Source organism: Sardina pilchardus, chromosome 2 (assembly GCF_963854185.1).
Source record: "Sardina pilchardus chromosome 2, fSarPil1.1, whole genome shotgun sequence".
Taxonomy (NCBI): domain Eukaryota; kingdom Metazoa; phylum Chordata; class Actinopteri; order Clupeiformes; family Clupeidae; genus Sardina; species Sardina pilchardus.
In genome coordinates this window covers 42,947,564-42,965,063 of record NC_084995.1, presented here as the reverse complement: position 1 = coordinate 42,965,063, position 17,500 = coordinate 42,947,564, and the positions used below count along the sequence as shown (strand labels likewise).

The 17,500-nt window shown below is 46.6% G+C and overlaps 1 protein-coding gene across 2 annotated transcripts in view; it reads left to right on the top strand.

Moving 5' to 3' along the window:
- bnc2 (basonuclin zinc finger protein 2) overlaps window positions 1-17,500 on the top strand; it is a 177,091-nt gene that overhangs the window by 55,367 nt on the left and 104,224 nt on the right. The window contains exons 1-2 of one of the 2 annotated variants that reach the window (XM_062530681.1): window positions 5,507-5,645; window positions 6,783-7,034. In XM_062530681.1, coding sequence (XP_062386665.1) covers window positions 5,643-5,645; window positions 6,783-7,034 — 255 coding nt within the window. In that variant the 5' untranslated portion in view covers window positions 5,507-5,642. Of the gene's footprint in view, window positions 1-5,506; window positions 5,646-6,782; window positions 7,035-17,500 lie in introns of those variants that run through there. The other variant, XM_062530682.1, reaches the window with a different exon arrangement.

Here is a 17,500-nt window from a genome sequence, read left to right as displayed (position 1 = left end):
CACACACACACACACACACACACACACACACACACACACACACACACACACACACACACACACACACACACACACACACACACACACACACAATCACTGGATTAAAACCAGGATGGGTAAATTGGTCCTCTGGCCATTTATTTTGTCTAATAGCCTAATTTTGTGGAACGCGGTGAGCGGCACGGGTCACCCCTAATCGAGCGTCTCCCGCGCCGAGTTCGGACCACTGAGAGCAAACACACACCAGGTGGAGCCTCTGCTGAGAGCAAACACACACACCAGGTGGAGCCTCTGCTAGGGGACACACAGCTCCAGCGGAGATGGACGCACTCTTCCCCCTGTTGGAGATGGGTTACTGTCTCACTCTCTCTCCTCTGATGGGTTACTGTCTCACTCTTTCTCCTCTGTTGGAGATGGGTTACTGTCTCACTCTCTCTCCTCTGTTGGAGATGGGTTACTGTCTCACTCTCTCTCCTCTCTGATGGAGATGGGTTACTGTCTCACTCTCTCCCCTCTGATGGAGATGGGTTACTGTCTCACTCTCTCCCCTCTGTCTCACTCTCTCTCCTCTCTGATGGAGATGGGTTACTGTCTCACTCTCTCTCCTCTGTCTCACTCTCTCCTCTCTGATGGAGATGGGTTACTGTCTCACTCTCTCTCCTCTGATGGGTTACTGTCTCACTCTCTCCTCTGATGGAGATGGGTTACTGTCTCACTCTCTCTTCACTGATGGAGATGGGTTACTGTCTCACTCTCTCTCCTCTCTGATGGAGATGGGTTACTGTCTCACTCGCTTCTCTTATTTGTCTTTCTTTCTTTAGTCCTCTTCCAGCCTCGGCTTCTCCCCCGACACTGAATGATTTAACAAAACTGAAATCATTGATGTTTTAAACAGCTCACAGAGTACTGTTAGTGATTCCCATGCTACATCTAGTATCTGTCTCTACAACCTGCCTAGACATGTAGATTTTCATTGGGAAAATTCCATTTTTTATTGAGGAATAACAAAAACTCAAATTACATTAAATTAGATATTATTATTTATATAAATGACACAGTATCATTTTCGGGGTTTTGTGTTATTTTAGCTCACAACCATACACGGCCTGTGTCTGAATATATTTCCACTGATTTGTGTTGTGTTTATTCTGTCATTCAGTCAGCGTTAGTGCTGTAGCTGTAGCTGAATGAGGAAGTGAGGTAGTGAGGTAGATGCTGTTGAGTCTGTGGACAGTAGAGCCGTTGAACCTGATGTGGTCAGTAGAGCTGTTCAGTGTGTGGTCAGTAGAGCTGTGCTGGAGGAAAGAGGCCCAGGTGGCCCTCTGTTGGGGAGGAGTGTAACTCCACACTTGCACACACGGTGCTCCACCTCACACACACGCTGGTCATGCTCCACCTCACACACACACACACACACACACACACACACGCTGCTCCAGAGGATTCCTTCAGAAGCCACTTTACAACCTCAGCACCTAATGACAATGAAGAATAAATGCACACGCACGCACACACACACACACAGGCACGCATGCACGGGCGCACACACACACACACACACACACACACACACACACACACACACGCACACACACACACACACACACACACACACACACACACACACACACACACACACACACACACACACACACTTGTCCGCCACAACCCCTGCAGTGCCACTGCCCCAAGTCTCCCAGAATGCTCTCTTCACTTTTACTCTAATGAGTTGCAACACAGATAATGTGGCTGATGATCTTTCATTGATTTGGCTATCACTTGCTTGTCTGGTAATTGATCCGTAGCTGAGCCTCTAGTTAATTATATCGGCTTCGACATGGCCCCCGGTCTGGGGGGAATTTGAAGTCTTGCAGAATAATAGTTTTAATAAAGGAGTCTATTACTGTGGCTGCCTGCCTCCGTGGCTCTCTGCTGAAGCAGATGCATAGAGCCCTGCTCCCCCTCACTGCATGGTCCACTTGCCTGGCCGGCTCCTCTTCCCAGGGGTGCGGAGAGAGAGAGAGAGGGACCGCCGGACTGGAGGAGGAAGAGAATGACAGAGAGGGAGGATGAAGAGAGAGGGAAGGAGAGGAATAGAGATAGAGAGAGAAGAGGAGGAGGGAGATATTGGCAGAGCCACCTCAAACCTCCCACAAATAACAGCCATTAATGGGGGAAGTCAGGAGCCGAGCCGCCAGCTGGACTTGAAACAGAGTGCCACTCGAAAAAACCAAGAGAATAGCACATTTCAGAGAGAGAGAGAGAGAGAGAGAGAGAGAATGTGGAATAGAGAGAGAGAGAGAGAGAGGTTGGGAACAATTAAAATAAACGCTCAAAGCCAAACGATTAAAATCAAATTGATTAACAATAGGTAAAAATAAAAGTAATTCCTCTCATTAAGAAAAAAAACAAAAAAACATGTAAATTCGCAGTGTCCCACCCAGCAGTCAGTGGGTAGTTGTTCCGGCCGTCTCCCTTTAACTCAAATGTTTATAGCGGAGCGAGTCCCATGTGCTGTGATGTGCTGTGCTGTGGGTACTATGCCATAGGGTGGAGGGAGATGCGTGTGTGTGTGTGTGTGTGTGTGTGTGTGTGTGTGTGTGCTGTGGGTGCTGTGGGTACTATATGCCATAGGGTGGAGGGAGACGTGTGTGTGTGTGTGTGTGTGTGTGTGCTGTGGGTACTATATGCCATAGGATGGAGGGAGACGTGTGTGTGTGTGTGTGTGTGTGCTGTGGGTACTATATGCCATAGGATGGAGGGAGACGTGTGTGTGCGTGTGTGCTGTGGGTACTATATGCCATAGGGTGGAGGGGGACGTGTGTGTGCTGTGGGTACTATATGCCATAGGGTGGAGGGGGACGTGTGTGGGCTGTTGGTACAGTATGCTATAGGGTGGAGGGGCACGCGTGTGGGTACAGTATGCTATAGGGTGGAGGGGCACGTGTGTGGGTACTGTATGCTATAGGGTGGAGGGGGACGTGTGTGTGTACTGTATGCTATAGGGTGGAGGGGGACGTGTGTGTGTGTGTGTGCTGTGGGTACTGTATGCTATAGGGTGCAGGGGGACGCGTGTGGGCTGTGGGTACTATATGCTATAGGGTGGAGGGGCACGCGTGTGGGTACTATATGCTATAGGGTGGAGGGGGACGTGTGTGGGCTGTGGGTACTATATGCTATAGGGTGGAGGGGGACGCGTGTGGGTACTATATGCTATAGGGTGGAGGGGGACGTGTGTGGGCTGTGGGTACTATATGCTATAGGGTGGAGGGGGACGCGTGTGGGTACTATATGCTATAGGGTGGAGGGGGACGTGTGTGGGCTGTGGGTACTATATGCTATAGGGTGGAGGGGGACGTGTGTGGGCTGTGGGTACTATATGCTATAGGGTGGAGGGGGACGCGTGTGGGACAGCACTCTCTGCCGCATGCCCATTACTGCCCATTTGTCCCTAATGATGCAGCCTGCACAGACTGGTCACTGATGGAGCCACTCTGCACTTGTGGATAAAGAGGAAGACAGCGAGAGAGAGACAGAAGAGAGAAAGAGAGAGAGAAAGAGAGAGAGAGAGAGAGACAAAAGGATGTGTTATGTTCTGGTCGCGGTGGCCAGTCAGTTCATTTTTTCTTTCTTTTTTTCTCTTTGCCATGAAAAATTCCTAGATTTGATCAGGCAAAAAGCAGTGCAGATAATCTCAGTAAAGGTTATCCAGAGCCGTCATTAGTGTTGTACTGAGGCTTTTAAGAGACAATAACAGCTGTCTCCTACAATTTGCCACAAAATTTCAAGTGGCAGCTTTATATATACCAGAGTCATTTAATGTAGCTGGAGAGAAAAGTTAATTTCTCTCTCTGTCTCTCTGTCTGTCTCTCTCTCTCTCTTTCTCTCTCCCTCTCTCACTCTGTCTTTCTCTCCCTTGCACTACCTATTCAGAGAAGATCACAGTGACATCTTGGTCAGACATCCTGTGCGTCTCCCAGCCTGTCATTTGAGAGCGAGCGAGGGAGAGAGAGAGCGAGGGCATGCAGAGGAGAAGATATACATGCAGTAATAACAAAAAAATGCCTTTATTCCGCAAGACATTTTTCTCGCCAAATGTCTCGTCATGTAAAATGAGGCAGCGAGGTGTCTCTGGGTTGTAAGTGCATATGGTAGGGCTTCCTTTGTATCCCCTACCTTTGTGAGACTGCTGCAGGGACCAATTTGGCAAAAATGGAGCCTCTTCCTCATTTTTTCCTTAATTAAAATCTGAAAGCATCCACTCGGGGGTTCCCTGTGTGTGCCCGTGTAAATGTGTGTGTGTGTGTGTGTGTGTGTGTGTGTGTGTGTGTGTGTGTGTGTGTGTGTGTGTGTGTGTGTGTGCGCGCACATGTGCATTTAGCTCACAGACCTACTCCTCTGGACGTGTGTGTGTGTGTGTGTATGTGCGAGCGTGTGTACATCTGCACGTTTGCGTGTGTGTGTGCATGTGTGTGTGTGTATGTGTGTGTTGGGGGTGGGTGATTGTGTAGTGCCATTAGCCTTTAATAGTCAGAGGGAATAGCAGACAAAGGCAGGAGACTTTGTAATGATGGCAAATGGCAGTGCTGTGTACCTACCTCTTTTCTTTAAATAGCTACCCTTTATAGTTTAAATACACATCCTAAACCACAGTTTTACACAACATTAATTGAAAATGTCAAAATATTTACTTATTTCTGTACACACAGTAGAATGCACTTTAGATAACACAGTGTATACAGACAAAAAAATGACTCAAATAAAGTCCTAATTTAAATGATGTTTTGTACAGTTGCTTTGGTAAGCCTTGTGTTGTTTATATTACGCTAGTGCCAGTTATTGTGTGTTAATATGGTCGCATGGATATCTGCATGAATTGATACAGGCAGTGACTGTGTCATTTTTTAATAAAAGACTTAGTGCTGGTGTGTGTGTGTGTGTGTGTGATAGAGAGAGAGAGAGAGAGAGAGAGAGAGAGAGAGAGTGTGTGTGTGTGTGTGTGTGGCTGGGTCCCTCAGGAACTGGAGTGGAGATGCGCGTAGTGCTGGTAATAAGGCAGGGACAGCCCTTCCCCTCCTGCTCTCTCTCTCTCTCTCTCCCTCTCTCTCTCTCTCTCTCACGCTCTCTCATGCTCTCTCTCTGCCACCAGTAGGGGAGTGGATCAGTGCACAGAGAGAGAGAGAGAGAGAGAAAGAGAGAGAGAGCAGCATGTCATTGAGTGCCGGCAAGACGAGAGGAGCAGTTGACTCAGACCCCTCGCTGGCCTCACACACACAGATGCACGCGCGCGCTCACACACACACACACACACACGTGCACTCTCGCTCAGTCAGCCTCACTCTCACTCAGCAGTAGCGGCGAATAGCGGACCTTCTCCGGGAGGAAGACAGGAGAAGCAGCGTGGTGGAGGGGAAGAGAAAAAACACCCACAGAGAGAGAGAGAGAGAGAGGGAGACAGAGAGGAAGGCCAGGGAGAGGTGTGGAGAGGGAGAGAAGAAGAAGGAGAGGGAGGGTGAAGGAGAGAGAGAGAGAGATTGAAGAGGGAGAGAGAGAAAGAGAGAAAGGAGGGGCGGGTGCAGAGGTGACCCACTCCCTCACCTGATCTCCACATTCTTGGGAGGGAGACCTGAACTGGACAATTAATGGTAAGAGAACGCAAACAACTTTATTTAAACAAGATTAGTGATTTCATCTAAAAGCCCTTTTATTTTTATTTTTAATTTTTTTTTTTTGGTGATTGTTGGTTTTTTGAACATTTTTAGAAAATTTAAATTTGCGTGGCTGAATAAATGTCATTTTGTTAATTGTAATAATTTTGTGACAGCTGATTTTCCATTGTTTCAGTGCTTATTGTCATCTTTGGTGTGGTTTGCAGAGGGGTGGCTTTTGAGTTGAGTTACGAGAAGGTGGCTTTTTTTATTATTTTGAGGGAATTTGGAGGAATGCTTTTAAATGGGTTTTTTAGGAATTTTGTGTGAGGGGTTGAAAGGGCAGAAGTTCTCTGAGTATGGGTGAGCGGGTTTGTTTGGCAAGTGACTTTAGGTAGGAATGTAAGCATGTGTGTGTGTACAGTATGTATGTAGATATATATATGTATTTGTGTGCGTGAGTGTGTATTTGGAGGATAGCCCATAAAATGCGTAACTGACAGATATGAAAGGGGGGTGCCGACTAAAAACAAAACAAAAAAAAGCTTCTGCTCTCCTCCATCAGCTCCTCCACATCATAGCCATCCCCCTTTTTCTCTCTCCTCCTCCACTACACAACCCCCTTGCCCCCCCTCCATCCCTCCTCCTCCATCCCTCCTCCTCCTCCTCCTCCTCCTCCCCACTTACCTTCGACGGCTGGCTCATCCTGCCCTCTCCCTCCACATGCCCCAGAGGAAATATCCAGTGCGCTGCTTGCTCCTGAATTAACTCAACGCTCTCCTTCAGCTACTGGCTGCCAAGAGGCTTCCACTCTTCTCCCTTCTCCCTCTCTCCATCTCTGGAGGGAAAAGGGAACAGCAAGAAAGGAAAGGGGAAAAGAACGAGAGGAAGACCAAGAAGAAAAGAAAAATAGGAAGAAGAAGAATCAAGGGAGAGAGAAGGAGAGAGAGAAAGAGAGAGAGAGAGAGAGAGACAGAGAGTGAGGGAGAGAAAAAAAATAAAGAGAAAACATTTGAAAGAGAAAACCGGCCGGCCATCCAAGCTTCCTCCGGCAAACCCCCCCCACCCCCACCCCCCCTTCCCTATTGAGCATCCCAGAGCTTCACACACTTTCTCCCCCCTCTTCTCTGGCAGTCCGGGGAGGCAGAGTTGGATGTGAGAGGCGGTGTGGTGTCGAGAGAGCGAGAGCAAGAGCCAGAGAGGGCACGCCAGTCCACGGCCAGAGCCAGCAGCAGCAGCAGCAGCAGCGGCGGCGGCGGCGGCGGCGGCGCAGGCGAAAGCTCCATGCAGTTCAGCACCAGACCGGCTAGTGTGGAGCCGGGCTTCATGGGGACATGGCAGCAGCAGAGCACTGACAGCAACCTCCTCTTCAGGATGTCCCAGCAGGTGAGTGGCACGCCGCGCCGCGCTGTACCGCGCTGTACCGCTATATGGCCCCTGCACTCTCCCATCCTTTGTGTCACTCTCTCCCTGACACTGGAGGGAGCTTGGATAGACTGCATTAGTGGATATGTGTCTGTTTCTGTTTTTTATTCATCTGTGTGTGTGTGTGTGTGAGTGTGTTTGTGTGTGTGTGTGTGTAGTGGTGGTGGTGATGTGTTTTTGTTGTTATGTTTTTAGCCTTGATGTTGATTTAGGAATGACGTTGAGGACTGGCATAAGATGCTTTATTTGTCCCCGTCACTGATTGTTTACATTGTCACTGTGTCTGTCGTCCTTACAACATGGAGCATTTTGATATCAAATTTCATTCAGCTTTGTAATGTCTGTGCATAGCCTAGTACTGCAGCCTGTGTTTCTGTGTTTGCGCGCTGCCTGCACGTGTGGTTGTGTGTACATTCCAAGAGTGAAGGAGAAATATAGGCCGGTTCTATTCCATAGAATATTTCCTGTATTTTTATTTAGGACAAAGCCCACAGTGTAGACACATTTAGGCTACTACAGATATTTTATGGGAAACAGCAATATTCTTTTCTAATGTTTCAGTTACACTGCAAGTGAAATGTATCTGTATTTGTTATCGGTTCACACGTATAATTTGTACACAAAATGAAGCAGTTGTAATGTTTGGGTAACCCCGAACTGATAAGGGTTAAGGAGAGAACCCCTCCGGGTTCCAGTAATTGACTTCATGTGCTGAGAGCAGAAAAGTGTAACATTGCTAGTTTGAGTCCACGGCCGAGGGAAAAAGCGTTCACTTGGATTGGATTTAGAGAAAGACGTTAAAACATCATTCCTCTATTTGTCGGTCATACCACGCTGTTTTTCAGCGTGTTTTTTTTTTTTTTTTTTGTATAGTGTAGAATGTTCACGCATACCTTCCGTAAAGGGAGGGGGGGTTGTGGGCGTAATTTGGCATCCTTAGCATGTGCGTCCAACAAGGGGAGAGCAGAAGCTCTAGAAGGGGGCAGTTCGCTTACAATTAATCATCGCTGCCGGTGTCTCCGTACCATGCACTAGATGTCACGCACGCAGGCCGCAGCAGCCCTGCTTGCGCAATGTACTCGGTCAAGTTTGTTGAGAAAGTTTTTTTTCTCTCTCTTTTGCTCTTTATGAAAGCGATATGTTCGCAGCACAGAGGTGTAAACTGAGACATGCACATTTCCTTAGTTACCATGTTACCAAGGTTTGCAGCTTGCAACAAAAATGTCTAGAAAAGCCAGTGGTGCTGTCATTGCGTTACGTAGCCTACACATTTAGTGTCTTGTTTCTGACACTGTAAGCTGTACTTCAGGTAGCATACGGCTTTTATTGTAAGTGCCCCATGAATTCCCACCAACCATACATTCTCGGCTTCACAAATTGCAAGTGCATTCTAGATTTACCCTGGAACATCCTGGGATAGTATGTGAAACTGAGTATTTGTATGGGGGGTTGTCAAGTTTATCGATCCATCGATCTGACTGAGCTCCGGTACTCTGCGCTTAGAGCGTGCAGCTTCCCCGCGCGACATCGCATCTGCACAGGTGTATGTTGGGGCATCTGTTGGGACGGGCGCGTGCATCCCTACAAATGTGCACCGTTGTTCCAATATAATCAGCTATGGGACCGACTTTTATTTATCCTTTCACCCAGCACTTACCGGGCATCTCGCGTGTTTAGTAGGCATGACATCAATTCTCACAAGAAGCGCTTGACAGACTGCTTTATTGGAATCTAAGCGATCATGACTTCTGTTTGCAGAGCTCTGTGCGCCTTGGGTATTGAGAGAGATGAATGTTTTGTGGTTGAGTTTGAAATCTATTTCCTGCTCTTTGAATCACGCGTTTTAAAGTAGAGTGACACGAGCAATGGCTGTATTTTTGTACGTTGATTGAGGAAAATATTTCAATAAAATTGATTCGAGTGATTGTTCTGTATGAATGGGTGTTAGAAGGAAATTGTATTGATTTTGTTGTTGACTAAGCGTTGTAAATCAAATTATTTGTTAAATAGTACATTTATGAATCCAGAGAGAATTGTTCGTCAATGGGTTGTGTGCTCTGCTGCAAATGTCAACTGTGTGGATGCATCTCTGCAAGTCATACTCTTTGGAGCAACTTTCAGCTTTGGTCTCAAGCTCAGTGCACATGTCATTTACATCGCAAAATTGTTCGATTTTTTTTAAAGACGCACACTAAAATGGGAAATAATCGATACACTGACAGCTTTATTTCCGATCAAATTGTTTACATGTAAAATAATATTTTTAAAAAACAAAAGGATAGACGTAGGCTAGGCCTGTACAATGTGCTTATTGAGTCGAAGATTCATTCAGGTTTTTTACACTTTCTTAAAAAATGATTTGAAATATAATATAGCCTAATGTTGAAAACAATGGGAATGCAAGAATTCAGTAAACCAGCAGCCTACTTGTTTAGGGTTAATGTTCAAACCCTTTAAGACTGTTTTTCTATTCGGGCTATTCATTCTTCAGTGTTTGCAAATTGATCGGGTAAACGATATAACCTCAACCGAATTAATACTAATTAAATCATAAAAAAAATAATTAAGGTAAAGTGGAATTTTATTCTTCTAAAATTGTTCTGTCATAGATACTGCGCAAGAACTGTGTTGACACTATAACAGAATAACGACACTGTTATCTCACATCAAAGCTTTTAAATAATTGTGATAATTCACAACTTACACCTTCATGACCTTGTCAGCATCTTCATTCAAAAACTGCTGTAATATATTTTTTTCTTGTCAGCTGCAATGCAAGGTGTTAATTGGAATGTCATTGTCTGTCTACCAGACCTTTGGCAATACACGACGCAGATAACATGCGTTGTTAGAAGGTTATAAATGACAAAGGAAATTATTGTGTTATATCAATTTGTTGCTCTGGGATCTACAAAAAATATATATATCCACATCCTCAACGCCGGAGTGGTAAACAGCTTTATAGCAACTTTGTTATGGTACATTTAGATATTAATATCGACCTTAGCACGTTAAGGTTAAGTGATATACGTTCCTAATTGGTCCATCACGAGCAATTCTCCGTCATAAAATAGCATTAAAGCTTGTCATTTGATTTTACTATGCTCTCCAAAGCAAGGGTGTGGATTAAGTTCCCCTCGTAAACGGTAGGCCTGCATACGTTCTCAGCAGCGGCCCTGCAATTTAGACGTGGGAGCTGCAAAGACCACCGGCAGACCTCAAATCGGTGTCGGTGTTCACCGAGCAGCCCCCTGTTTTCCCTGGCCCATAATCCCTCTTCTCTTGTGTAAGGTCGCTGTCGCTCGCTTTCCTTTGAAGTGTGGCATGCCTACACTGGCCAGAGACCTGGACGAGGTGGACTACAGTCGATACAACTGGCCATCCTCTCAAAACACTGGCACAGTGGTCTGTTCAAAACAGGCGCTAATCCTACTTTTTAAAATGTAAGATTTGTGAAAAAGGAAAGTAAGTGCAGTAATAGGAGAATTCAGCAGTTATCATTAAATTATGATTATGATAATAATAATAATAATAATAACGATAATAATAATAATTATTATTATAATTACAATAATAATAATAATTACAATAATAATAATGATAATAATTGTGTATCACCTGTTGTGATTCAACATGATTTAAATAAAGCATTAAAAATAATCCAAACGCTATTTCAAAATTATTACAATTTATTTTAGGACGGGTAAAAATATTCCTAATTTTGAAACACATCAAAATAATTTGTTTTACAAACGTGATTATTTTTTACATAAATATAGACAATATTGTACATTTCTACATAAATCTGCAGTGTCAGAGAGAGTTAAGATGTGAAGATGCTCAAAGGTGCTAGAATCCGATCCGTTTGGGGAGAAGCATGAAACAGAAAAGAGAGCATGTTGATCAGAGCTGTCAGAGTGGGCAGGCAGCCGCTGGACTCCGTACCCATTCAATACATAGAGGTCTTAGACAGATTGGTTTACGCCTCCTTCATTACCAGCCATTGATTTTATTTGTATTTTCCTTTTGTGTGTTGGTGTGTTTGTTTGCACAAGCATTGGATGAGTGTCACTTGGAAACAGAATACTTGTTAGAAAAGTTTTTTTTTTCTCCTTAAACTCAAAATGAGTGTAGCATGATAGAACAATGTGGGGTAATTAGGAGAGGATTATGCTGGAATGATCAAATTACAGTTCAAATTCTTTATTTGCCATTAGACGTCCATCAGCTCTCTGCTTACAGTCTGACTTCCATCCTCTTGTGTTCAGTGTGCAAATGAAAAGCAGACACGGGCGCTTCACGTCTTTGGCAGAGGAAGCCTATTTGTCAGGGACAGACTTAGTTTTCTCTCACTCTGTAATTGAGTTAATATCATTCTCTTCCAAACACACCAGCCGCCCCTTAATCTGGATATTGCAATAGTCACAGATGCGTGAGCAAAACACACGCGCACACACACACACACACACACACACACACACACACACACACACACACACACACACACACACACACACACACAGATAGACAGCTAGAGAGAGAGAGAGAGATGGTCTGTGAATGACTCTTTATGTTCACAGATGGAATACAACCTCTCTACCCGTGTGTTTGTGAGTGTGTGAGTGTGTACAGTATGTGCATATGCATGTGTGTCTATGGGTGTGTTTGCATTTCTGTATGTACAGTATGTATGCATATGTAAGAGTGTCTGATGTCTATTTGTGAAGTGGACGCTGCTCGTTCCTCCAGTGTGTAGCATGTGTGTGTGGGTGCTAGCTGAAGAGGCTTTTGGCTGGCCCTGGTCGGCACGGCAGCAACACAAAGAACCGGGTGGAGTGAAGAAGACTAGAAAGAAGAGAGCAGAGGGAGAGAGAGAGAGGGAGAGAGAGAGGGAAAAGAGAGAGAGAGAGGGAGAGAGAGAGAGGGAAAAAGAGAGAGAGAGGGAAGAGAGAGAGAGGGAAAAAGAGAGAGAGAGGGAAGAGAGAGAGAGGGAGAGAGAGAGAGAGAGAGAGAGAGAGAGAGGGAGAGAGGTTAAAGGCAAAATGAGGAGAGTTGCGTCTCCCAAAAGGTACTCATTAGGAGATGTTTAACCATGCTTTGTGATGGCTGCCAGCTGAATTGTAGGATGGGACAGCAGTGCTCAGATTTGGACTGTCACAGTGTCCTCTCCTCCTCTGCTATCAGCACACACACCCTCCTCACCACGCTGGCCTCGCTGCTCTCAGCACACACACCCGCCTGACCACGCTGGTCATCGCCAGGCGAGATGCAGGCGGCGGCTGGTGTCTGCTGTAGGAGTGTCCACTGGTTCCCACTGCTGATAGCGGGGACGAGCTGGGCTCTGTTAACTACTGACCCAGCTAATTAATGGGACCCTGCTGGTGTGTGTGTGTGTGTGTGTGTAAGTGTGTGTAATCTCACCTGGTCCAGAGGTGCTTACGCTCCTAATCCAGCACCGCTGCCCCGCTCACGCCACCCTCTCACCTCGTCTGTGCCCACAGGGGGCGAGGGCTGGCAGGGGCTAGCGGTGGGGGGTGTGGGTGGTGTGGGTGGTGTGGGTGGCGGTGGGTGGTGTGGGGATTGTGGGTGGTGTGTCGCCCTGGCTGGCGTGCTTGTGGCAGGGTGAGTGGCTGCCGTACTGACGCTGGCGGCGGAGGTGCTGGTGGTGCTGGTGGTGCTGGTGGTGTTGTTGTGGGTGTGTGTGTGGGTGTGGGAGAGGGCAGAGGCAGAGAGGTGCCAATGAGGCCACCCACAGGGCACTGCGGCTGGGGTGCGGTGACTACGAGACACTACCTGTGGAGACGGGCTATTGGTTTACAGTGTGTGTGTGTGTGTGTGTGTGTGTAAAAGCTGCTGTGACAAATACATTACCGCTTTTTTTCTGGCCAAATTTTATTGGTGCGGTTTTTGTGCTTAAATCAGTAACTCTGCTATTGTTTGATTTGTGGAGTGTACAGCTGTTATTTGCTAGGAGCCATGGAGATTTAAGACCATTTTTAGGTTACATTCTTTGCTGTTTATTTTACAGTGAAAAATACAGTTTTCATTTGTATGATTCCATAATCAGAATTGGAATTAATTTGCAGTGGTTATGGCGTTTAATAACCATTTGTCAGTGTGGTTTGTAGCAGTTTCCATTTCAAGTCGCTTTTAATATTCATGATTTAATTCCCTCTATCTCCCTATTTGCAAGTCAGTGCTGGAATATTAAGATGAAATGCTCAGGAGTACATCGATGTGTTCTCTCATTGTGTTTGGATTGAAGATGGATACAAATTCTTTTCCCCCCTGGTTGTATACGATACATGACATATTTTATATTTTTACACCATCAGTGTGTGGAGTATCTTCTCTTTTTGAGCCATGCTTTTTTATATATATAATGAAATGCTGTTTAGATATTATAATATTATAATTTCAGTTTTATTCCTTTTGAAGCATTTTTTTCTTTGACACCCTCCTGTGTTCATGAACATATTTGTCTTTAAATGTTGGTTCCTTTTTTTGTCATTTGCTTTGGTAGCGAGAGAAAGAGGGATGTGAGGAGGTAGAGAAGCAATAGAGTGATAGAGCGAGTGTGTGAATGAGAGAAAGAGAAAGAGAGTGATAGAGAGAGAGAGAGAGAGAGAGAGAGAGTGTGTGTGTGTGTGTGTGTGTGTGTGTGTTGCTGTGGGTGGGGAGGGGGGCCCCCAGTGTGTGCAGGATTGTTTCCCTGTTCTATGGTGCTGGAGCCGTGCCAGACTGGAGCGCAGGTTCCATAGCGCCCCCCCCCCTCTCCACCCCCCTCCACACACACACACACACACACACACACACACACACACACACACACACACACAACCCCTCCCCTCCATCACCACCTAAAGCCGACACACCTCTGAAGTTCACGCATATTGATCTGGTTTAGATTTTATTCAGGCCCCTTCTTCCTCCCCAGTGTGTGTTTTTTCTGCTGTTATTCCTCCGAGCGAGAGGGGGGGCCGTTGGCGAGCGGCCGTGTGGGTCTGCTGGGGTCTGCTGGGGCGCTGCTCAGCTCTCGGTGGGCGTCGGGGTCTGTCTGTCCCCCTGGCTGTGCCGAGCCTGCTGATCAATAGCTGCCAGAGTGCACAACACTCACAGGGTCAGGCCCAGATCTCCCCTCCCTCTCTCTCTCTCTCTCTCTCTCTCTCTCTCTCTCTCTCCCTCCCTCCCTCTCTCTCTCTCTCTCTCTCTCTCTCTCCCTCCCTCCCTCTCTCTCTCTCTCTCTCTCACTCTCTGTGCCTGTCCTAAGGGGAGGACATGGCTGCTTACATATGGTAGTGCAGTCGTGAAGTACGTTTGTGTACCACACTTTGGCGAGAGGGCAGTGCCTAAACGGACCTCTGCTTGCTTGTCTCCAGAGAAAAAAATGTGTGTGTGTGTGTGTGTGTTGGTGAGAGAACGAGAGAGAAAGAGAGAGATTCTGCATGTGTGTGTGTGTGTGTGTTAGTGTGTGTACTGTATGTATGTTTGTATTTCTGTGTATGTAGTGGCGAATCAGATGGCCTTGTCCTGTGTCCAGCGCTGGTGTGTGTGTGTGTGTGTGTGTGTGTGTGGGGACCGTGGTGACCTGTGCGCCCGGCCGGTCGTCCCCCCCTCTCCCCCTCCCCTGTGAGAGCTGCGTGCGTTCCTCGGGCTCAGGCACGATAAAAATGTGCGACCATCTGCTCTGCTCTTATCAGGGGGGATGAGTGCTGAAAGGTAGCTGCTCTCGCTCAAGGCATCTCCCATGATTCAACTCCCCCCACCTCCTCACTCCCCCCCCCCCCCCCCCGCCCCCCCCCCCCCAGCTCCCTCTGACCTCAGGGGCAAAACCAGGCACCTCCAGCTCTTAACACTCCACCGCGTAACACACACGCAAACAGGCCCATGGCCACACTACACTCTTACCCGTGTGTGTGTGTGTGTGTGTGTGTGTGTGTATGCCTCACATGTAGGGGAGCTGCTTGTGTAAACAGAGCCACAACTCTGCCGATATGCCTTTCATACAGCAAGGCGTTCATATAGCAGCTGTCAAAACTGTGAAATGGCACTGAGATACAATCTTGCTACTTTTTTTTCTCTCATGTCAATCACTCGGATCTATTTTTGTCACAATAGTAAAATGTCGTTTTTAATTTTTTACGTAGGAATTATTATCAAGCTTGACAGGGTTAAATGCTTGTTTTATTGTTATGAAATGTGATCCTGTGCAACTTCAGATCATTTTTCTTTGGAGAAATGAACATAACTAGATTAAAGGAAACCACTATAACTCTAGGAAGCTTAATGACGACAGAGAATATCCTTAATGTTTGCGGTTTGGCAAGGCTTATATCCATTTGGGACGTATTGATTTGTTTCTGATCTCCAAAGATCCTAGCTAGCTTCAGAAAGCTCACACAGGTCCTTTGGAGAGATTAGCACGTTCAAGCCTGATAACATTATGATGACCTGCTGCTGCTGTTTTCCACCACTAATGGGGTATTTTTAACGCGGTGCCACAATAACAAACTAAAGGAACTCGGGCCGGAGCTAGAGCTCTGTTTTCAGGGCCCCAGTGAAAATTGTCACCTTTCTTTGTTTTGTCTTGCACTCTCACACTGGGCTCCTAGTGACTCATTGTGTACATTTTTGAGCACTAAATGACCCTGATCTTAGATAACGGAGCTGCACAAATAAATACACGAAAAAAAAAGGAGGGGAACCAATTTCTTTTAAAAATCAGGGGCTTATTTTTCTTTCTTGGCGTTTTCTTTTTGCTCATTTTCTTTGGGCACTCTTTCCCTGTGACCTGAGGGGAAGTGCTGGTAAAAAGGGAAACTGCTGTTTCAATAGTGTGTGCGTCAGGATGTCACCACCCCTGGTGCGGGGGTAATGAGGGGACATTACGGCCATTCCGCTGCTTGTTAGAGCCCTGAGCTCCTGACGCGGCCGGAACGCCGCAGCTGCCACCGGGGCCCGCCACCTCCCTGAGCTCTGAGTCCAGCCCAGCCGACCCCCCCCCGCCCCCCCCCCCCCCCCCTCCGCCCCGCGCCCCTAGGGCACCTCACGCCACCTCCCTGAGCTCTGAGCCCAGCCCAGCCCAGCCGAGACCCCCCCCCCCTTCCCCTCCGCCCCGCACCCCTAGGGCACCTCACGCCACCACCCTGCTCACGGACATACTGCGGTCCTCTGCGACACACACACACACACACACACACACACACACACTCTCTCACAGACACACACTCACACACAGAAACACACACACACACACACACACACACACACACACACAGTATGACACATACCTCACATTAACACATCACATACACATATTGTAGACTTAACACCTTGTTCCAAATTGTATCCACCCTATTGGGAAAGCGGCATGCCTATTGTAATGGATGTGCGGTGTCTGGCTGTACTGTTCCATTATATAATAGACAGAATTCCATTCTCTAGATCTGATCTGAAATATTTTTTTGTATCAAAAATATTTTTAAAATCTTCATAGAATTCATGAATACATTATTTTGAATAAATTCCTGATTATTTATTAGTGTCTGTTGAAAGCACTCTGTGACTGACTGGAAACCATATGTGGAATTTAACGGCGGTAACAACCAAATAACCTTTATGACTCACTTGCGTACAATTTTTTAGCGTACATCAAATGCATCAAACGCTTCAAAACAATAAGAACGCTCTGATTTACACACACAGTCCTGAGCATGAGAGCACAATCTAGCAGGAGAGTAATGGACACACAGTCTCTTTTTCATCCTGTTTTGAGTCGGGTTTTGTCGCTGCGTTGCTGTGCGTGTTGGCCGGGTGCCAGCCCTAGGGGCAGGTTGAAGGGCTCCTATTTTTAACGTGCCCACGGGGCCACCTCACTCCTCAAGAGCCGCCCGGCCAATTTGTTCTACCAGCCCAAGGAAAGACACGGCACCAGCAGCCCTCGCAGGGTACACACAGCCCGGCACGGCTCTCACAACCAGAACCACTTGAACTCGCCAAATGGGCTCAGTACACAGGAATTGGACTTGGTGATGTAGCACACTTTAAGGACAGAAAGAGTAAAAACATTCCAATAAGTTATGTCAGACACAGGGCAATAAATAGGTCCACATCATATATAATATATACAGTATATACATGCTGAGTAGTGCACCAACCCACATACTGTGCTGTACTGTACTGTACTGTACTGTACTGTATTGTACTGTACTGGCATGATTGTGTTGTCATTTCTCCATGGAGTGGCTGGTGAGTGTGATTGTGAGTATTGCCACTGTGATGTTGTTTGTGTCTGTGGACAAGACAGTGGTTTTGGTGGTGTGGTGTGGACAGCTTTTCAGACTCATGTTGACAGTGGTGAAGTGAGCTGGTTAAATCAGAGTGAAATTTTTCTCACTGTTTTAATTGGGTGCAGTTTAATTATTTAA